The 23,872-nt window shown below is 42.9% G+C and overlaps 1 protein-coding gene across 1 annotated transcript in view; it reads left to right on the top strand.

Annotated features, from left to right (window-relative positions):
- The window catches only part of LPAR3 (lysophosphatidic acid receptor 3), a 43,525-nt gene extending 33,042 nt beyond the window's left edge, over positions 1-10,483 (top strand). Inside the window, exon 3 of the mRNA XM_089684403.1 lies at positions 9,876-10,483. Coding sequence (XP_089540529.1) covers positions 9,876-10,201 — 326 coding nt within the window. The 3' untranslated portion in view covers positions 10,202-10,483. The remainder of the gene's footprint in view (positions 1-9,875) is intronic.
- Positions 10,484-23,872: the final 13,389 nt, after the last annotated feature.

Here is a 23,872-nt window from a genome sequence, read left to right as displayed (position 1 = left end):
GCCTCTGTGAAAGGGGCCTTAGAATTTACCCAGCTTTGTAACTAGATTTGTAATTCCGTTCACCCAGTCTTGTGATCTAAGCACCCCTGCTAGATAACACAGCCAGGCTCTGGATCTCTCTGCAATCTACTTTGCAGTTAAGTAACACTTGGTCCAGGACCTACCGTACGCTTGTAACTGAATAGTAAAGGAGCAGTGGCACATTAATTAGATAATTCATATAGTATGTACACTCTGCTTTCTAGTAAGCAAAATTCATATTAGACTGACAACGCTGTTCACTACAGTACAGTTTGATTGGCTTAGAGCTGAATTCCACTTTTTGTTTGCATAGTTACATTGGTCCACCTTGGACCAATGTTAAATATGCATAATCCATAACTACACGATCCCTATGGAAGCAGATAATCCTTGTAGTAGGTGCCGCTACTCCAGTGATCCTCACTGTCTTCTGAGTCCCAGGCTGAGTAGCTACCCTGCTGCATAGAAACCATAGGGGGTCATCTGCTGGGCACACTTTGCTTTTTCCCAGCAAATGCAAAGCATTCTCTGATTGGACAAGGTGGAGAGGCAGGGCAGTAACAACACAATCTCCACCTTGTCCAATTGGAGATCACCTTGTATGTACGGAGAAAATTACAGTGTTCTCTGAATGGTGCCATGCCAAGCAGGTGACCCCTGGTGGTTACTAAGACAGTAGGGTGGCCACTCAGCACAAGATCTGGATGACAGTGAGGATCACTGCAGAAGCAGGGGCGGACTGGCCATTTGGAAACTCGGGCACTGCTGAGGGCACAGGGTCAGTAGGGGACCCCATTAGATGCCCCTGATACTTTTTCATAGGTTTTTTTGAGTTTGGGCAAGGACACAGGGGCCCCAAGATCCCCTATTGCCCGGGGGCCCATGAGTTGTCAGTCCGCCCCTGTGTAGAAGTGTCAGCTACTACAGTATTTTCCCGCTTCCACAGTGATCCCCCAGGTATGGAAAATACATAGTCTAAGATGGAACAGTTTAACTAGACCAGAAATTGTGGAATTTAGCTGACCAGTCTAAGTTTTGCGGTGCATGGGATTACTAAAGAGGTATATAAAGTTTGTTTTCTATACTTTTCTGTAGCTTTAAAGCCATTAAAACACTCTATAGAATATTAATCCACAGTTCTAATAATTACAACATGTCTCTATGTAAAAGCCGAGGGGCGTTTGGTATGGTTCCAGATCTATGTCTCCGCCAAATCAGCCCTGAGGTTATAATTTCCCAGATATATCACACTATATGAACTTTTTCCAGACAAATGTAATTTTACTTTTGCATAATACAGTAACTGTGTATTTAAATTTTAAAATCCACAATGTTGCTGATGGGTGGTGTGTGGGGGGGGGGGGGGATTATCTAAATGCTGAAAACCACTATATGCAATAAGTAAAATCATTTAGGGTTACATTTTTAAAGCAGATATGATTTTTAAATATGATGACCAAATATAAAGGAACCATTCATTTTAATTATGTCACACATTAATGTGCGTTGCCTTAAAGTAGTTGACCTTCATGCATTCTAAAAACCTTCAGTATACAGCCCCCCCCCCCTGCATACTTACCTGAGCCCCTTCGCAATCCAGTGATGTGCACAAGAGTGGCTACTGTCCTGGCTCATTGCCTTCTCATTGATCCAGGGAAGGCAGTAGGAGCCCTTGGCTCCCGCTTGTGTCAATCACAGCCAGTGGGGGGGGGGGGGGGGGGGGCGGCGAGCTCCATTTTGTGTGTCTTATGGACACACAGAGTGGGGCTCAGGAGTGAGCATGCATGAGTGCCCCCATAGCAAACAGCCTGCTATGGGGTCACTCGGCAGAGAGGAGGAGCCCAGAGCGCTGGCAGGGGACCCAAAAATAGGAGCATCAGGGCTGCTCTGTGCAAAACCACTGCACACAGCAGGTAAGTATAACATGTTTGTTAATTTAAAAAAATGAGCCATTCGTATCCCTTTAAAGTGGAATTAAACCTACAAGCAAACATTTAATATATTGCAGTTTACCAATTCTTAAATGTGATGACTGCATTTGTTTTCTTTTTAGGCTTTCTTTTATTTTTATCTGGTGATCCAGCCAGTAAGTCCATTGTCCTGCACATGTAGCAGTTAGAGAGATGAGAAAAACCACTTACCATTGACAGGGGTGCTTACAATGGTCAGCTTTTAATTGAATTTATGTAAAACTGTTATCCTGAAAGGAACAAAACTAGTGTAACTGTCTAAAAAGTATTAGCTGGAGCTTGACTTCAATTTGTTTAGTGTATCTAAATCTGCTAGAACATCTAACTCTCCCAACCACCCAATCCCAATGGACAATGCTTCTCTCCTAAGGTGTCTCTGTTGCTGCTTCATCCAAAGTGGAGGCACTCTAATACAGGTGGGGTGTTACTGGCCAAATCACTAGGTAAAATCAGAGAGAGGAAAAAAAAAAACCCAAATGCAAAGATCTATGAAAGATAGACATCTATGTAAGCTGCAATATATTACATTTTGGTGTTGGGTTTCATACCACCTTAACCTCCCTGGCGGTATGATTATTTCAGATTTTTGGTGCTGAAAGCGGTACCATTATTTTGCATGGAAATATGTAGTTTTTTTTATTGTAGGCTGTAATATTTAGGAATAACTCACTGAAATCTGTCCGAACAAGAGTCTATTAAACATCCCGGGTATGATAAAATTTGAAACACAAAATCATAAATTATAATTTCATAAATAATCATAAAAAATAATAATACATTTAATTCAATAATATAATCAAACTAAAAACACTGAAATTTGAAATATAGCGCCAAGTTCGCACATCACTGAGCAAAGTCACAAAATTGTTTTCAGTGTCTGACGAATTTCTCCACGAATCATCACTCAATTCTGCAAGTGGTTCTGATTTACTATCGCTGTTCTCTAGCTGATCTAAACCCGCTTTTGACCTAAAGAGATGCTTTTTGGACGCCATGGACTTTTCTAAGTTTCCAGGCAGAAAGAACAGTCAAAATGCAGACAGGGGACAGGACAAAGCACTCGGGACAAAATGTATGTGAAATGGTTTGAAACAGCAATGTTTTACTATGTTCGTTTTGAAAAAAATGACATTTTTTTAACATTTTCAAATTTCCCGCCACCGGCGGCGCCTGTACGTCCCGACGTCACAGGGACAGGAACACAGAAGCTGGATGCCGGCATCAGCCGGAGGAGATGGCCGGGGACGCTGCAGGGGACACATCGCGGGAGCGAAGGACAAGGTAAGCTCTGCAGGGACTCCCTATGCAGCGCCGCATGGTAAGCCCGAGTGTAGCTCGGGGTTACCGCTTTTGGTACAGAAACTTTACCCCCAGCTACACTCGGGAATACCGCCAGGGAGGTTAAATCAGCCATTTTTTTTTTTTTGGGAATAGCTGCCATGCACCATAATGCACAAAAAAGGGTATTACACATTTTTATGAACACAGCACACCACAACACATATGTGGTCCAACTCAGGTGTATTGGGAAGGTATTAGAATGAAAAGTATTGCAATGCACCAATGTAACCCTTCCTTATTCCATCCAAAATAAAATAAAAAAGTTTTGATTTAGATATAGTTTGTGTTATAGTCTACAAATAACATTAATACCTGATTAAGGATTCCCAAATCACCATGGGCTAGCTAAGGTGACAGCACAGTAAACTATGCTTGCATAGAGGCTCCATTTGTTTCATTAAAATCTCAGCATGGGCCATTTCATAATGGAGGCTGCACTACGGTCTTGAGAGGGATACATTGCCTCACACATGGAACAATGACTAGAGTGCTGCCTTCTGGATGGATAGAAGACTGCATGATGTCATCATTCAATATTATATATATATATATATATACAGTGGGGATCGAAAGTTTGGGCACCCCAGCTAAAAATTTGTATTAATGTGCATAAAGAAGCCAAGGAAAGATGGAAAAATCTCCAAAAGGCATCAAATTACAGATTAGACATTCTTATAATATGTCAACAAAAGTTAGATTTTATTTCCATCATTTACACTTTCAAAATAACAGAAAACAAAAAAATGGCGTCTGCAAAAGTTTGGGCACCCTGCAGAATTTATAGCATGCACTGCCCCTTTGCAAAGCTGAGACCTGCCAGTGTCATGGATTGTTCTCAATCATCGTCTGGGAAGACCAGGTGATGTCAATCTCAAAGGTTTTAAATGCCGAGACTCATCTGACCTTGCCCCAACAATCAGCACCATGGGTTCTTCTAAGCAGTTGTCTAGAAAACTGAAACTGAAAATAGTTGACGCTCACAAAGCTGGAGAAGGCTTTAAGAAGATAGCAAAGCGTTTTCAGATGTCAATATCCTCTGTTCGGAATGTAATTAAGAAATGGCAGTCATCAGGAACAGTGGAAGTTAAAGCAAGATCTGGAAGACCAAGAAAAATATCAGACAGAACAGCTCGCAGGATTGTGAGAAAAACAATTCAAAACCCACGTTTGACTGCACGATCCCTCCAGAAAGATCTGGCAGACACTGGAGTTGTGGTACACTATTCCACTATAAAGAGATACTTGTACAAATATGGTCTTCATAGAAGAGTCATCAGAAGAAAACCTCTTCTACGTCCTCACCACAAAAATCATCGTTTGAACTTTGCAAATGAACATATAGACAAGCCTGATGCATTTTGGAAACAAGTTCTGTGGACCGATGAGGTTAAAATTGAACTTTTTGGCCGGAATGAGCAAAGGTACATTTGGAGAAGAAGGGGCACAGAATTTAATGAAAAGAACCTCTGTCCAACTGTTAAGCATGGGGTTGGATCAATCATGCTTTGGGGTTGTGTTGCAGCCAGTGGCACAGGGAACATCTCACGAGTAGAAGGAAAAATGGATTCAATAAAATTTCAGCAAATTTTGGATGGTAACTTGATGCCATCTGTGAAAAAGCTGAAGTTAAAGAGAGGATGGCTTCTACAAATGGATAATGATCCTAAACACACCTCGAAATCCACAGGGGATTACATCAAGAGGCGTAAACTGAAGGTTTTGCCATGGCCTTCACAATCTCCTGACCTCAACATAATTGAAAATCTATGGATAGACCTTAAAAGAGCAGTGCGTGACAGACAGCCCAGAAATCTCAAAGAACTGGAAGACTTTTGTAAGGAAGAATGGGCAAAGATACCTCAAACAAGAATTGAAAGACTCTTGGCTGGCTACAAAAAGCGTTTACAAGCCGTGATACTTGCCAAAGGGGGCAGTACAAGATATTAACTCTGCAGGGTGCCCAAACTTTTGCAGACGCCATTTTTTTGTTTTCTGTTATTTTGAAAGTGTAAATGATGGAAATAAAATCTAACTTTTGTTGACATATTATAAGAATGTCTAATCTGTAATTTGATGCCTTTTGGAGATTTTTCCATCTTTCCTTGGCTTCTTTATGCACATTAATACAAATTTTTAGCTGGGGTGCCCAAACTTTCGATCCCCACTGTATATATATATATATAATTTTTTTTTTTTCAATGTATTTATTTTTTCCAAAATGCAAATGTACTATACATAGTACAGTATATATTATACCTGCAGAGAGGCCCGTTGATTAGTACTCCTAATGAGTTCACCAGGGACAATCTAGCTGGGTAATAATCTGTTGGAAGCTTCTCACTATCATCCAGCACTAATGTACGCCACGCAGATAAGATTGTTTCAAACCACCTCTAAGGGAAAAAGAAGAGTAGATTATTCATCAGAGTTGAATTGATTGGATTTTTTGTTAGGTCCATTTGCTGTTTTTCTATGACCCTTTCTGACTGACCATATAAATATAATCTTTGATGAAGCTATTCAGGTTTACTTTGAAGCAACTCCAATATCACAAGATAACATCAGGCACCTCCAGCTGCCCAGAGTACCTGCTGAGCAATCACCAACTTTAGAAAGGAAGTTCTTTATTTTAATCTCCTGATCCTCACTATTTGAGTAGTAGCTCATCACGGTGATGGACCAGTAGTGGCTTGTGGTTAGAGTAAGTCAAAATATGTGCCTGTATATTTGCATATCAGAACATCAGTGCAGTTGTATAATGGTTATTGTTTGATGTTAGAATCTTTCAATGTTGTTCAGGCTTTAAAGAACAAACTCAAATAATGGAAGGATATCTTTGCAGCTTTCTTTGACCTTGGCCATGAAAGTTGTGTTTTCTAGCCAAGTTTTATTGTCACAGATAAGTGAGTTTTCTATGTATTCTCATGGAGTATTCACCAGATGTTATGTTATACCGCTTTTCTGGATCCAGCACCCTCTAGAGTAGCCTTTTTCAATGAAGGTTCCTCCAGAGGCTGCTAGAGGTTCCTTGGGCAATTTCTACATCTTAGATAAATAACTGCTGACAACAACAATCGTTTTAGCCATCTGTAAGGTGAGGATTCCTCCCAATAACCACAAATGTAAGGAGCATTCTTCCCTCTGACCATCCAACTATAATCAGTGGAAACCCTAGGGATCCTCCAGAGACTGCTAGAAGTTCATTGGGCAATGAGCAATGCCTGCATCTCAGATAAGTAACTGATGATCACCATATTCTTTTTACCTATCTGTGAGATGAGAATTTCTCCCAATGACTACAAATATAAAGAGCATACTTCCCTCTGACCATCCAACTAATAATCTTTGGAAAGCCTAGAGTTTCCCCAGAGGCTGCAAAGGGGTTCCCTGAGCAATGAGAAATTTCTGCCTCATAAGTAACTGCTGACACCAAAATTTTTTTTTTTTGCTATCAGTAAGAGGGGAATTGTTCCCAATAACCACAAGTATAAGGAACATTCTTCTCACTGACCATCACATTATTGTACCATGAGCTGTTAAAAGCTATTTCAAGGGTTCTTGCATGTTAAAAAGCTTGAGAAAGGCAGCTGTAGAGGATTCTCCATATACACATACAGAAATCTCACTCAGAGCAGTGACAGCAGTAGCTTAGATGGAATACTGAACCCGGCTCGCCATGGTCATACCACAGCCGGGGGGAAAATCTCCCTACTGTGGGAACCTGCTTAGTGGTGGAAAGTTTCTCTCTCCACACAAAATGGAGAATTCCACTTTGGGTAAAGTTGCTCTGCTCCATTGAATTAGCCAACCAAAAAGTTTGCTGTTGGTATGCTGATTATCAGACTTTATTATGTGCATTTTCAAATGGCTTCTGGTTTCTGAGTGTCTGGAGAGTTTATGTAGGCTGTAAGCTGTTGTAGGCTGGGTGTTTATGTTTTGTCACATCCTGCTCTTCTATCTTTGCTCCTGCTGGGACTTGCAGAGAGCTTTTCCACCTTTCTTCATCATAGTAATTATACAAAAGACCTGAAACTGGAAAAACTCCCTTTTCGTGAGCAGCTTTGAAACTGCTGTGTAGATGAAAGGAGAGATGGCTTGATTAGATGGATCAATGAAAGGCTTTTCAGTTGCTGGAAACAGCGTGACTGTCCTCCAAACATAAAAGAGAACCTAATGACTATCTAGGAATAGCTCTTAACTTGTTCCTTGCTGATCTTAATAGTTAAAAAAGAAGACTTTGGTTTGTTAAAACACACTATATTGCCAAAAGTATTGGGACATCCCTCCAAATCATTGAATTTAGGGGTTCCAATAACCTCCATGGCCACAGGTGTATACAATCAAGCACCTAGACATGCAGACTGCTTCTACAAACATTTGTGAAAGAATGGGTCGCTCTCAGGAGCTCAGTGAATTCAAGCGTGGTACCGTGATAGGTTGCCACCTGTGCACTAAGCCCATCCGTGAAATTTCTTTGGTACTAAATATTCCACGGCCAACTGTTAGTGGTATTATAACAAAGTGGAAGGAACTTGGAACAACAGCAACTCAACCACGAAGTGGAAGGCCACATAAAATGACAGAGCGGGGTCAGCACATGCAGAAGCGCACATTGCCAGAAGTCTCCAACTGTCTGCAGAGTCAATGGCTAAATACCTCCAAACTTGGTGTGGTCTTCAGATTAGTGCAACAGTGCATAGAGAGCTTCATGGAATGGGTTTCCATGGCCGAGTAGCTGCATCCAAGCCTTACATCACCAAGTGCAATACAAAGCGTCAAATGCAGTGGTGTAAAGCAGGTCGCTACTGGACTCCAGAGCAGTGGAGATATTGTTCTATGGAGTGACAAATCACACTTCTCTGTCTGGTAATCTGACAGACATGTCTGGATTTGGCAGTTGCAAGGAGAACGGTACTTGCCTGATTTTACTATACCAAGTATAAAGTTTTTGGTGGAGGGGGATTATGGTGTGGGGTTGTTTTTCAGGGGTTGGACTTGGCCCCTTAGTTCCAGTGAAGGGAACTCTTAAGGCATCAGCATACCTATACATTTTGGACAATTTCATGCTCCCAACTTTGTGGGAACAGTTTGGGGATAGCCCCTTCCTGCTCCAACATGACTTCACACCAGTGCACAAAGCAAGGTCCATTAAGACCTGGATGAATGAGTTTGGGGTGGAGGAACTTGACTGGCCTGCACAGAGTCCTGACCTCAACCTGATAGAACACCTTTGGGATGAATTAGAGCAGAGACTGCGAGCCAGGCCTTGTCTGACATCAGTGCCTGACCTCACAAATGCGGTTCTGGAAGAATGGTCAAACATTCCCATAGACACACTCTTAAACCTCATGGATATCCTTCCCAGAAGAGTTGAAGCTATTACAGCTGCAAAGGGTGGGCCAACTCAATATTTAACCCTACGGACTAAGACTGGGATGCCATTAAGGTGCATGTGTGTGTAAAGGCAGGCCAACCAATACTTTTGGCAATATAGTGTATATACATGCTTTGTCCACTCAGGGCAAAGCAACAGGTTTCACATTAATGGACGTGGAAACATATACTCAACCTTCCTCAAAGAAAATGAACCATATTTTTGGGTATGGGGGATCACAGACTAAAGCTGACCAACCATCAGTAGAATTTTGTTCAAGCATTCATAAAAGAAATTCTGAAAAATTGTTTGGCAGAGCATTCAATAGTACCAAAAATTTTGTATGAAAACTCTGAAAAATGTTGTTTGATTTCCATGACTATGATTTGAATTCTTCATAATTTTTCATAACAAAAAACTAATATAAAAGTTCAATTGGGTTTTAAACTATATTTACTTGAAAAAAAATAGGTATTTTAAAGGCCAGATAGTGCTTTCTTTTTAAACCTTGAGCACTCTGAGCTCTTAATGTTTGATTTTGCGACATAACCAGAGATCTGCTTGGTTTCCTGTTTTAGCCTTCTCATGAGAGTGTAAAACAGAACTACAGACCTGAGATGCAGACATGTGGTACTTTGCACTGCTGGCTACCTGCCCAGGGCTGACCAGTGTCTGCATCCTGCAATGCGTTTTCTGATTGGATGAGGTGGGGATTGTGATGTCAACAGCTCACCTCTCCACCTGGTCCATTCAGAGAAAATGCAGTCTTCCCTGAATGGTGCCAGTGCTAAGTGTGCAACCTTCTGTGTTCACAATGCAGCAGGACAGTTGCTCAGCATGGGACAAGGAAGCTAATGGAGATCACTGTAGTAGCAGTTGCTTTCCAGCTTCAACAGGTATCCTACAGGTATGGCACATACACATTTACATTGGTCCAATCTGGACCAATGCAGTCATGTAAAAATTAACATACCTAACTGCAGTGCAGAAATGATGGGTCTCCAGGTTGACTTCCAACCTAGCAGGTTCCATCCCTTCCCTATCTTATTCAAATCTAAACAATTTTTCTTGAGTTGGGTTTTGTTCAAAATGAAGTTAACTGACAGTTTGTAGCATGTAATAGTCCTTTGTGTTCATTGACTATGAAACCTCTGACTTTGTACTTGCAGGTGCATTTGTCGTTTGTTGGACTCCAGGCATGGTGGTTCTGCTGTTGGATGGCCTCAACTGCACTCAATGTGGACTTCAGCAGGTGAAAAGGTGGTTTCTTCTGCTCGCCCTGATGAACTCTGTCATTAACCCCATTATTTACTCATACAAGGATGAGGAGATGTGGAGGACATTTAAAGGAATGATGCGTTGTGGATTTTACAGGGGAAACCGGCGCAGCTCGCGGTTTCCATCTACGGTCAACAGCACGAGGAGCAACGACACGACTACAAGTCATTACCTGGAGGAAATCGGCAGCCAGTCACCAACAGTAAATGCCAAGTGACCCAAAGAGAATGAGATGAGGCACACTGACTTAGAGGAAGAAAAACCGATACAAATTTTATTTATGTCAATGTAAGGAATGTACTAAATAGAAGACTAGATGACATATTACTGTACATAGACCTGTGGTGGACATTTTATAAATATAAATTATGTAAATATACTCGTTTTTTTTTTTCTTTTGCTCTTGGTTCAAGACATCCACAGTCTGCACCTACAAAATGATGTACTTATACACGTCTACAGCCCTGTTGTATATAAAATAATAAATGTTTGATGAAGATCTTATTTATTTTTCACATTAGACTAAACAATCAGTATATAGACAAGTATTACAATTTATGTAATGATCTCTGATGTATAATAAGATCTAATGTATTTAGGGAATTTTTCTGTTTTTATTTTGTCACTAAGGTCTTGACGTCCCTGACTTTGGAACAAAGCTTTACCCATCTCTGGGTGGAGCTTAGCTCCAAAGTCAGGGAAGTCAGTTAGAGAAACCATGCTAGCCACTGATGCACCCAGTGAAGTCAAGCCCTTAAAGTGGTTGTAACGGCTCAAGGTTTTTTACCTTCATGCATTATATGCATGAAGGTAAAAAAACTTCTGTGAGCAGCCACCCCCCCAGCACCCACTAAAACTCACCTAAGCCTCCTCTCGATCCAGCGATGTGCACTGGAGTCTTGGCTATCCCAAGACTCCCTCATTGGCTCCCACTGCTGTCTATCATAGCCAGTGAACCAATGAGAAGAAAGAGGGGGCAAGGCCGAGCTGCGGCAACTTGTGTGAATGGACACACAGAGTAGAGGCTGGGGAGTGCGCATGCTCGAGTGCCCCTATAGCAAGCTGCTTGCTGTGGGGGCACCTGACAGGAGGGAGGGGCCAGGAGAGCCTGTTGGAACCCGAGAAAAGGAGGAAAAAATAAACAAACATGTCTATACTTACCTGCCGTGTGCAGTGGTTTTGCATAGAGCAGCCCGGCTCTATGCAAAACCACTGCACTCCGCAGGTAAGTATAGACATGTTTTTTTTTTTTTTTATTTAAGCCTTTAAAATCACGTTAATAATAAAATGAAACCAAAGGGGCACATAAAAAGGCCTTTATGGCTAATCAAAGTGACAGTGTCTGTAGACAGTCCACTATTTCCCATGCTTTTATAATTGCCAAGCCTTGCTTCCTTTCCACTCCTCCACTGCAGCATTGTACCATGTCTACACTCCAGGGTTGGACCTAGGATGGGGGGTGACATTATGGACACTACTTGACTTTAAACATTTCTTGTTAGGTAATTAAATATTTCATATTCACCACTTGCAGCGAGTAGATGGTGAACTCAGATCTGCACTCCACTGCTTCTGATGTGTCATTTTAGCACTATTCTGTGAATAGCCTGAGAAGCCTTGGTAATGTGATCTCCTGCTATTCTGTTCTATCAACATCACAGACACAGGTATAGGGTCAGAAAAGTGCCACACACCCCTCTCTTTAGCTCCTATAGAGTCAGCTGTTTTTTTTAATACAGTGAAATAGCATGAACGCACTGCTGGGATTTATTAGGAAGCCAAGTATACTGTTCTGTCTGGGTGGCATTAAAGCACCCCTGTAGATGTTAAAGATTGTATACCCCAGTAATAACAAAATGTAAAACTAAACTTGTAAATATTAATTAAAATACAATAAACTCAACTATAGCAAAAAGCTATTTAATAATTAGACATCCTTGTGCATATAAATAATTCTATACAATAGTGAGCTGGAGTATTAGCTGGTGGGGTGCTCACAGCGCCGTCCATTTTGGTAGGAACCAGACACGATATAATCAATTGTCAAACCTTTCTAAACCCTGTGTGTCATTTATAAGTGTGGATATACATTTGGCTGGGGGATAGTTTACTCTTTGTAAATCTGCCCTGTGTGTCCCATTTGGCAAAATTTCCCTTCCCTTCTTGTCCCATGGCCAGAACAGAAAGTCAGAGGAAATACCTCCAAAGTGAGGGGAATCCCTGGTTATTTACAGGTTCACCATTACTAGTGTCCCTATTGGAAGTTTTTCCAGCTAAACAGGGCAAATATAGAGGGTGATCCTCCCCAATGGGGACACTGACACCAATAAAATATGACAGGAGTCCTAATCCCTCTCCACTCTATCCAAAACATTTGCCTTTAGTTATACGTTAATTAACTTCTGAATTGCATGATACATATATACACTATATTGCTAAAAGTATTGGGACATCCCTCCATATCATTGGATTCAGGTGTTCCTCTCAGGAGCTCAGTGAATTCAAGCGTGGTACCATGATAGGTTCCCATGATTCTTCATGGAATGGGTTTCCATGGCTGAGCAGCTGCCTCCAAGCCTTACATCACCAAGTGCAATGCAAAGCGTCAGATGCAGTGGTGTAAAGCACGCTGCCACTGGACTCTAGAGCAGTGGAGATGTGTTCTCTGGAGTGATGAATCACGCTTCTGTGTCTTGCAATCTGATGGGCTTGTCTGGGTTTGGCGGTTGCCAGGAGAACGGTACTTGTGTGATTTCACTGTGCCAAGTGTAAAGTTTGATAAATGGGGGGATTATGGTGTGGGGTTGTTCTTCAGGGGTTGGGCTTGGCCCCTTAGTTTCAGTGAAGGGAACTCTTTAGGCATCGGCATACCAAGACATTTTTTCATGCTCGAAACTTTGTGGGAACAGTTTGGGGATGGCCCCTTCCTGTTCCAACATGTCTGCACATCGGCGCATAAAGCAAGGTCCATAAAGACATGGATGAATGAGTTTGGGGTGGAGGAACTTGACTGGTCCTGACCTCAACCCAGTAGAACACCTTTAGGATGAACTAGAGTGGAGACTGTGAGCCAGGCCTTGTCCGACATCAGTGCCTGACCTCACAAATGTGCTTCTGGAAGAATGGTCAAACATTCCCATAGACACACTCCTAAACCTTGTGGACAGCCTTCCCAGAAGAGTTGAAGCTGTTATAGGTGCCAAAAGTAGGCCAACTCAATATTGAACCCTACAAAGATTGGGATGCCATTAAAGTTCATGTGCCAATATTTTTGACAATATAGTGTATATCACTATACACCTACTGGTCACTTTATTAGGTACACCTTGCTAGTATCGGGTTGTACCCCCTTTTGCCTTCAGAACTGCCTTACTTTTTCATGGCATAGATTCAACAAGGTGTTGGAAGATTTTTTCAGAAATTTTGGACCATATTGATATGGTAGCATCATGCAGTTGCTGCAGATTTGTTGGCTGCACATCCATGATGCGAATCTCCCATTCCACCACATCCCAAAGGTGCTCTATTGGATTGACATCAGGTGGCTGTGAGGCCATTGGAGTCCAGTGAACTCATTATCATGTTCAAGAAACCTGTTTGAAATGATTTGAGGTTTGTGACATGGTGCATTATCCTGCTGGAAGTAGCCATCAGAAAATGGATACACTGGTACCTGGTGTGGCCTTCTGCTGATGTAGCCCATCTGCTTCAAGGTTTGACCTCTTGTGCATTCACAGATGGTATTCTGCATACCTTGGTTGTATTGAGTGGTTATTAGAGTCACTGTTGTCTTTCTATCATCTTGAACCAGTCTGCCCATTCTCCTCTGACCTCTGACATCAACAAGGCATTTTCATTGACACAACTGCCGCTCACTGGATATTTTCTATTTTTCGGACCATTCTCTGTAAACCCTAGAGATGGTTGTGTGTGAACATCCCAGTAGATCAGCAGTTTTTTAAATACTCAGACCAGCCCATATGGCACCAACAACCATGCCACGTTCAAAGTCACCTAAATCCCCTTTCTTACCCCATTCTGATGCTCGGTTTGAACTTCAGCAAGTCGTCTTCACCACGTCTAGATGCCTAAATGCATTGAGTTACTGCCATGTGATTGGCTGATTTGCAATTTGTGATACCAAGCAATTGAATTGGTGTACCTAATAAAGAGGCTGATGTGTGTATAAAGTGTAATTGTTTGTCTTTTTTTTACTTGGGTGACTTTTTACCTTTGTTTGGTATAAAAAAACATATATTTATTGAATGCTTATCATTGTATGTGCATTAGTGCTGAGAACATTTTGTACTGTAATTAACACTACAGTAACAGTTATATTCATAGCAACTGAATCAAGAAAAAAAAACAAGCTCCCATGGTGCAGTAGGGCGTATGAAAACTTACTTTATTGGTGTCCTCTTTTTGCTAATTAAAACTGATTAAATTATAAAAATGATTTTTTATTTCACAAACGCATGTTAAAAGTATCATGGATCCTGGCCACGTGACATATTCAGCATTTAAATTTCTCTGTGAAAGTAATTATGGGCCAGATCAAGATGGTGGTGTTATATCACTGGTCAGTGATCTTCTGCAATTATTCAGCAACTGATCCTGCAGGGGTGGATCTGGTTCTCCAAGGGAAGGGTCCCCCAAGCCCCAGGTGCTACACAGGCTAAGACCATCTTGTACAAAGGAAGAGTGTTGCATAGCTTGTGTTTCTAGGACGAAAGAGAGACCTTTACTAATACTGGAGAGTGCAAAATCTGGTGCAGCTCTGCTTAGAAACCAATATTCTTCCAGGTGTTATTGCCAAAGCTTAATTGAACAAGCTGAAGTTAGAAGCCGATTGGCTACCATGCACAGCTGCACCAAATTCTGAGTGCTCCAGTTTTAGAATCTCCTCCATTTTGTACTTAAAGTGGAACAAAACCTTTCTATCCTTTACAGTAGCTGCCATCTTGGCCTCTGTTTGATCTCCAGTTGCTTCACAAGTGTTCAGTTATGACACAAGCCATTTGATGGCTAACATAAGCACGTTAGTAACTGTAACCATTATCATTCTAGGCATTCCATGAACGTAGCTGTTTTGGGAAACCATTAAATTGGTGGGTTGAACAGGAACAGTCCTGGCTTTGTATCAGATGACCTAAGAAGTTGTGCTGTCTTCCATGATTCCAGAGTAGGAAGCAGAGGTTAACTGTATCTGAGCACCACATACTGAAAACGCTATTTCATTAATGTTTAATATTCAGAGGAGACCCATCCATCCATGTCTCCATGTTTTATTTTGTTGAGAATTCACTTTGAAAAGCACCGTAGCATTTCTGGCCATGGCCATCTGGAGTAAGGGCAGATAATTTATGTAGCGTTTATTTCCTGGAAGCCATCTGCCCTTAGCTCCTGCATACAGCCTGAATAGTGTACTTTGCTGAGAAAGCCCCTACTCCTCTCCTCCAGATGAAAGAAAAAAATGCCCATGAAAACTCCTGGGATGCAGGGATGTTCGATTCCTATCACCTGACTCCTGGGACACGTAGTTCCGGGCGTCGGGCTGGTAGTTTTTTTCCATTCTTAGCAATGCTGCAGGCAAGCAGCGGGCTCACCTGCCAGGTGGAAGCATTCGGGCGGCAGCGCTGCCTCCCAATTGCTTCCATACAGTGCCAGCCTCTCCCCCCCGTGAGGTTTCCCGGACTCTGCTTGCCTATCTGCGGGCCCTGGACTGGCTCACCACCGTCAGCTAGAGGGGAGGGAGCGGATACATTCACTCCCCTTCTTGCCCTGACCCAGAAGTGACGTTATGATGTCACTTCCGGGTCCCTGTTGAGAGATTCCCAGCCGTGGAAGCTGGGAAAGAATGTACTGCACTGTGATGTGCACCTCATTACTTCAGTGGAGCACAGGGGAGACATGCAGGGTCTTTTAGACCCTGGATGCCTCTTTAAAGAGAACCTGTAGCTAAAAAATCATTTGTCCCCTTTGTGATGAAAAAAAAAAGGTTTTTTTTTTAATTATAAAAATTAAAAGTTACACCCAAGCTCATACCATCCCCCCACCAAAAAAAATTGAAACGTAAAAAGTACATGCTGGGACGCCTACGCATGAAAACATTGATTGCGATACACATGTCACATATCACCACGCACGCCAGAATGAGAGCAATAATTCTAGCACCAGACATCCTCTGCAATGCTAAACTGATGACCTATAAGGGGATTTAAAAGTGTCGACCTCTAGAAAATATAGGGTACTGAAGTACGTCGCCATTTCAAGAGCACACACAAATTTAAGGTTTGACATGTTGGATATCTATTTACTCAATGCAACCTCATTTTTTATATTTTACAAAAAAATAAGGCAATTTATTGCTTTTTTGTGCCCTAAAATTAACATGTATTTTTTACTGAAATGTTGCAGTAATATCATGCAATATAAAAAATTGGAATTACCACTATTTTACTCTCTAGGGTTTCTGCTTTCAGAAAATATATAATGTTAGGGGTTTTATGTAATCTTCAGGCCTAAAATTATTTTTTAAACTTGTGCAAAAACGGCTGTAGCAGCGAAAGGGATAAAGGATAAGCCCTGACCCACCCTTTCCAGAGGAGCAGCCAATTGCTGCTTCTTACAATGAACGGTCTCTCCCCTCCCTGCTAGTCCCCGGGTGCAGTGCTGGAGAGAGGCAGGGAGGAGGAGATAAACAGCGCAATGGTAAAAATAATAAATGTTTAAGTCACCATAAAGCCCCTTTTGTTTTTAAAAGCCCCAGACATTCCTAAAAGCACCTCCGATTTAAATACAGTTTTGGTTAAAATATATTTATTTTATTTATCTGGACAAGTAGATTGTCATGAGGGACAATTAAATTGGGGCCCCGGTTTAGTCCCCGGACAAGTAGTTTTCAAAAATTTCCACGCCCCTGTGGGATGTATGACATCATTTTAGCCTAGGCCAGAAACCAGGGTGCAAATGAAGAAATGTTAAAAAAAAAAGATTTGGAACTGTGGCAGCACCCAAATATTGCAAAGTTCCCCTTTAAACTTTTACATTTCTAACAGCCTCTGTTCAAAAGGTCATCATCTCACTTCCCCCCTCCCTCATTTCCTGTGAAATAATGTGTTCCAGTCTGTAGCTGGTACTTTTATTTTTAGCTGAAGATAAATTATCTAGCAAGGCCACATTCTGCACTGTTTAGAAAGTCTTTTGAATGTACAGAAAGTGAAAGAGGAAATATATGCATTGTGATGTAATTGCTGATATGTATACCCTGTGAGATGCTTTTCAAGGCACTTAGCTTGCTGACATGAGTCCTTGCTAGGTCACTCAGTGCTGATTAATAAAAGGTTTGTTTTCTTCAAGTTTGTGTCCGGACTTTACTTGATGTTCCCAATTTTGCTACTACAGATCAAGTAAATATAATATACCTTCCTACCTATTTACCAATGCAACCAGCACAAGGATTAAAAATAGTCAATGTTAACTGAGAGAGTACAGTTCGGCTACTAAACTTGTTGATTTAAAGCTGAACCCTGGGCAGAAATGTTATTGCATCTATATACAGATGCTTCTGTACCTTTAAATAATGCATAGTTCTCTTGCCTGTCAGATATCCAGCCTTCTTTGTTGTAATGCCTATAAATGTCATTTATAGGCATTAATAATAATTAATAATGTAATTTTCTCTAGGCTAAAGGAACAGAGTCACAAGACATTAGACTGTTTAAAGCAGATAAGAAATGTTTGTGAGTCTGAAGAAGCTGATTTGTGGCAAAAGTGTGATATTACGAGATAAGATGTTGTTTGCTGGTAAAGTGGCTAGGTGTGACTAATGGAACCTTTCTGCTAACTCCTCCTGAGGTGGGCATGGCGCCTACCCATTTCTGGAAAGTTGCCAGAAGAATTTAACAGGGTATATAATGAGAGGCCTGAACGTGGTCAAATTGGAAGCCTTCCTATGCAAAAGGGGACGCTCTGACGCTGGGATTTTTGCCAAGGCTATATGGGCTCATCGAATTGGTCATGTTTAAGACTTCTCCGAGAAACCCTGTGCATTATGGTTCCGATGGGGTCTGTTCCTTCCCATCTTCCCGTATATTTGGTAATGTATTAATTCTATGCTGTGATGCTGACAAAAGATGTGTCTATTTCATGGTGTAATGCTCACATTATTATTGGCGTGTGTTATTAAGCAGATTGTGATGACCATAAGATATATTCTACTGTGTGTTGTGTGATAATAAAAGTGGAGGTGTTGACAGTGCAAGAATACTGCATTTGGATTCTGTTATTTCTTGGGGTGCCATGACGTGCCAGGGCAGGTGTTCATTTGGTAGTGGGTCTCTCGCATGCTTAGAATAATGGTGTAAATGCTGGTTAAATCATACCTGTGTAGTGTATGTGACTTGTTCTTGGTTTTTGAGTCCAGCATTGCATTTGTTCAATGAACAGCCCTCTGTCCCTCTTATATCCTGTATACAAGACCGGTGGCTGTTATGCCCTTTCTCCCCTCAGCCACCAGTCTTGTAAATCCTTCTGTAGTTCTTTTGTGAAGACACGGAAGATGTATTCACATTTCTGCATGCTGCAGTGGGGGACCCAGCAGTCTCAGACTCCCTGTCAGGGATCGGTGTCTCTGACGCGATGCGCCGGGCGGCGCATGCGCAGGACACCGATGTGTTCTGATCAGTGGGCAGCGGGACCCGGGCGATCACGATGGCTGCACATGTGTACTCGCAATCGTGAACGCGCGCCTGGCACCAATGACAGCGCAGGGCGGGCTATTTAAACAGGAATAGAGGTATGTGAAATTGCCGTTTGGTCTTTTGTGCTCTGTTCCTGATATCTGATCCTGTGTTACTCCATTGCCGACCTCTGCTTTGTACCTGACCCTGCTGATTGTATCCTGCTTAACCCTTGGCTTGGCTGACCATCCTTCTGCCTGACCCCTTTGTACCGCGCTGTCCGCTAGTTACTGAATCCGGCTTGTGACCTCGACCACTCTCTGCCTTCTCCTCCAGTACCTCGCTGCCCGCACGTTGCTGACCTAGCCCGCCTGACTAAGCTTCCAGCCACCCAGATGATCCATCCATCCATCCCACAGGGATTGTTTCTGGTTACCAGGTCTGCCAGCCTCTTCACAGCAGACTCCTTACCCCGCACTCCTCTGACGGTGCACTCTACCATTGTCGGACGTAATCAGGGGTCGCGACCTGGTCTCAGTCTGCTCCAAGTCCATCCCCACCATCAGGGCCCTGGTGAATAAGCAGATTGGGACTTAGACCCCGCGCCCTGAGGAAATCCGTGCTGTGGACCGATAGAGACGCCGCCAGGCGGATCATGACACTCCCGGTCTGATGCACTCTCTGGACTATGTAGTTAGATGGTCAGTCTGGCCACATGTGACCTCACACTATTACTAACAGGTAAAGATGTGCACAGATCATAGAAATTGCCCTTCACCACAATAATACACTGTAGGGCAGCATACAGAGGTCAGTAGTATGGAAGACGACGTCCAGAGGTAGGTAGCATATAGGGCAACGTACAGAGGTCAGTAGCATGTAGGGCAATGTACAGAGGTCAGTGGGATGTAGGGCAGCATACAGAGGTCAGTAGCATGTAGGGCAGCGTACAGAGGTCAGTAGCATGTAGGGCAATGTACAGAGGTCAGTGGGATGTAGGGCAGCATACAGAGGTCAGTAGCATGTAGGGCAGCGTACAGAGGTCAGTAGCATGTAGGGCAATGTACAGAGGTCAGTGGGATGTAGGGCAGCATACAGAGGTAATTAGCATGTAGGACAGTGTACAGGGATCAGTAGGACAGTGTACAGGGATCAGTAGGGTAGAGGACTGGATGTCAGCAGGACAGTGGAGAGGGGTCAGCAGGACAGAGGACAGGAGTCAGCAGCACAATGGAGAGAGACAAGAGGACAGAAGGTCAAGATGACACAGTACAGTCAGGAGGCCAAATTACATGGAGTAAGCATGGTACAGTAAATGGGGTCAAGGCATTGCAGAGCACAGTGCAGGGAGTGAGGAGGACAAAGTACAGGGGGTTGGGAAGAGACACTACAGAGGACAGTGACAATCCTTGATGAGCACAGCTTCTCCCAGTGCTACATGAAAAAAGAGATGATATCTTCTCATTGGTCAGCTAACAGCACTTCTATGCTAAACTGCAGTAACTCAGCATATTTAACATAGAGGCAACTGCAAGTTAATCTATGAAGTACTGCTAGCTGAGCTCATCTCCGGACAAGCTCGGCTCCCTGAGAGCTTTCCTCCCTCCAACCCCTTCAAGACGGGTGCGATCTCAGATGCCGGGGGCTGCAGCTCCAATTACCCCTATGGTATTCCGGCCCTGCCCATCAGTGCAGCCTATCAGTGCTCATCAATGCCGCCTATCAGTGCAGCCTCATCAGTGCCGCATCATCACTGCCCATCAGTGCAACCTATCAGTGCCCATCAGTGCAGCCTCATCAGTGCACATCAGTGAAAAACAAAAATTACTTATTTGCAAAACTTTCTAACAGAAATTAGGATTTTTTGTGTTTTTTGTTGTTTAGAAAAAAATAAAGACCCTAGTGATGATCAAATACCACCAAAAGAAAGCTCTATCTGTCTCAAAAAAATTATAAAAATTTAATTTGGGTACAGTGTTGTAACCGCGCAATTGTCATTCAAAGTGTGACAGCGCTGAAAGCTGAAACTTGGCCTGGGCAGGAAGGGGGTGGAAATACCCATTAAGCAAGTACTTAATTACCATTAAAGCTGGTAGAGAAAGGAACAGTGGGGGCATGTCATGTAACAGGTAAGGAGGATGCATGTTGTGTAATGGGACAGGAGGATGCATGGTATTTAAAGTGTAAATGCTGGTGGTGAAGGGAAAGGGAAGTATATTTCATGTAAAGAGTAAGGGTTGGTGGAACAAGAAAAGTAGAGTGCATGTCATATAATGGGAAAGGGCTGGTGGAGCAGGGAAAGGAAGATGCATGTCATATGTAGGGTAAGGAGGATGCATGCTATGTAATGGGTCAGCAGGTTGCATGCAGCATCATCATCAATCACCAGGTGGTACATGCAGAATGCAGGGGAGATCTCTTGCTGTCAGCCCATTGCTTTCCGTGCGCAGCCTGTTCTTTTTAGACGGCTGGGTGTACATAGTTGTCAACATTTCAAAAACGTTTGCAGGGACACCTTTTTTTGCTGTGTGTCCAGCATGCCATTGTAGGAGAAGCATATACACTATATTGCCTAAAGTATTGGTCTGCCTGCTTTTACATGAACATGAACTTTAAGGGCATCCCAGTCTTAGCCCGTAGGGTTCCATATTGAGTTGTCCCACCCTGTTATTGAGTTGGCTATAACAGCTTCAACTCTTCTGGGAAGGCCGTCCACAAGGTTTAGGAGGGTGTCTATGGGAAGGTTTGATCATTCTTCCATAAGTGCATTTGTGAGGTCAGGAACTGATGTCGGATGAGAAGGCCTGTCTTGTAATGTTTGCTCTAATTCATTCCAAAGGTGTTCTATTGGGTTGAAGTCAGGACTCTGTGCAGCCCAGTCAAATTTCTACATCCCAAACTCACTCATCCATGTCTTTATGGACCTTGCTTTGTGCGCTGGTGCGTAGTCATGTTGGACCAGGAAGGGGCCATCCCCAAACTGTTCTCACAAAGTTAGGAGCATGAAATTGTCCAAAACGTCTTGGCATGCTGACACCTTAAGAGTTCCCTTTACTGGAACTAGGGGGCCAAGCCCAACCCCTGAAAAACAACCCCCCACCATAATCCCCTCTCCACCAAACTTTACACTTGACTAAAAGCAGTATAAGTGGTCCACAAAGACAGTCACAATACATCTGTGTCTAATGATGCGGATAAGCTGCCTCGTTTCGGGAGCTGAACCCCCTTCCTCAGAGCTAGACTTGTCAGCTTATCCGCATCATTAGACATAGATGTATTGTGACTGTCTTTGTGGACCACTTATACTGCTTTTAATCACGTTGGTTTGTGAGTATATATCCTCTTTTTATTCAATAAACACGTGTTCTACCACAGTACTGCACGATGAGAGTATGCCCTTGTCTGTTCTTTTCCACTAATGGTCAGATTTCCCAATCTTAGAAGGGCAGCACCTCTTTGGTTGGCATTTTGGCATCTCCTTGGTTGTATGAAGACTGGAGCGCTGGTTTCGTTCGTTTAAACTTTACACTTGGCACAGTGCAGTCAGGCAAGTACCGTTCTCCTGGCAAATGCCAAACCCAGACACGTCCATCAGATTGCCAGAGAAGCGTGATTCATCACTCCAGAGAACATGTCTCCATTGTTCTAGAGTCCAGTGGTGGCGTGCTTTACACCACTGCATCTGACACTTTGCATTGCACTTGCTGATGTAAGGCTTGGATGCAGCTGCTCGGCCATGGAAACCCATTCCATGAAGCTCTCTATGCACCGTTGTGCTAATCTGAAGGCCACATAAAGTTAGGGGTCTATAGCTATTGACTCTGCAGACAGTTGACGACTTCTGTGCACTGTGCGCTTCAGCATTTTATCTATCATTTTACGTGGCCTACCACTTGGTGGCTGAGTTTCTGTTGTTTCCAGTTGCTTCCACTTTGTTATAATACCACTAACAGGTGACAGCGGAATATTTAGTAGCCAGGAAATGTCATATATGGACTTATTGCACATGTGGCAACCTATCACAGTACCATGCTTGGAGTCACTGAGCTCCTGAGAGCGACCCATTCTTTCACAAATGTTTGTAGAAGCAGTCTGCATGGCTAGGTGCTTGATTGTATACACCTTTGGCCATGGAGGTGATTGGAACACCTGAATACAATGATTTGGAAGGCGGGCCCAATTCTTTGAGCAATATAGTGTACTTTATTTATTAGTAGCTATTATTATTATACAGGATTTATATAGCGCCAACAGTTTGCTCAGCGCTTTACAATATAACGGGAGACAATACAGCAACAATACAGTTCAATACAAGAGGGATTTGAGGGCCCTGTTCCTTGGAGCTTACAATCTAGGAGGGAGGGGCTAGTGGTACAAAAGGTAGTAACTGTGGGGGATGGACTAGTAGGAAGAGTAGAAGATTCCAGGATTCCAGGCAGGATAGGCTTCCCTGAAGAGATAGGTTTTCAGAGTTCGCCTAAAAGTGAGCAGAGTAGGCGATAGTCTGATAAATTGTGGTAGAGAGTTCCAGAGGATGAGGGAAGCTCTGGAGAAGTCCTGGATATAGGCATGGGAGGAGGAGACAAGGGAGCTAGAGAGTAGGAGGTCTTGCGAGGAACAGAGAGTACGGTTTGGGTGATATTTAGAGGCAAGATCGGTGATGTAATTTGGGACAGTTATCAATGGCTTTTTATGTTATTGTTAATGTTTTGAATTTTATCCGTTGGGCAATGGGAAGCCAGTGGAGGGATTGGCAGAGAGGGGCGGCAGATACAGAACGATAAGTAAGGTGGATGATTCTGGCAGCAGCATTCATGATAGACTGAAGAGGGGATAGCCTGTGATGAGGTAGGCCAATGAGGAGGGAGTTACAATAGTCAATGCAAGAGATAACCAGGGAGTGAATAAGTTGCTTAGTGGTTTCCGAGGTTAGGAACGGGCGTATCTTGGAGATGTTGCGGAGGTGATTTGGACAGTGATTGGATTTGGGACTGAAAGGACAGATGGGAGTCTAGGATTACACCTAGTACCCTGGCATGAGGGGAGGGACTGATGGTTGTATTATTGATCTTGATGGAGAAGTCAGGGGAGGGGGCATGGGCTGGGGGCAATACTAAGAGCTCAGTTTTGGAAATATTGAGTTTGAGGAAGTGGAGTGACATCCATGCCGATATGTCACTTAGTAGGTCAGTAATATGAGAGGAGAC

Source organism: Staurois parvus, unplaced genomic scaffold, assembly GCF_062004578.1.
Source record: "Staurois parvus isolate SC_StPar_1 unplaced genomic scaffold, SC_StPar_1.0 ptg000347l, whole genome shotgun sequence".
In the NCBI taxonomy this organism is placed as follows: Eukaryota; Metazoa; Chordata; class Amphibia; order Anura; family Ranidae; genus Staurois; species Staurois parvus.
Note: the sequence above shows the minus strand (reverse complement) of the source record. Positions and strands in the feature narration are given on the sequence as shown.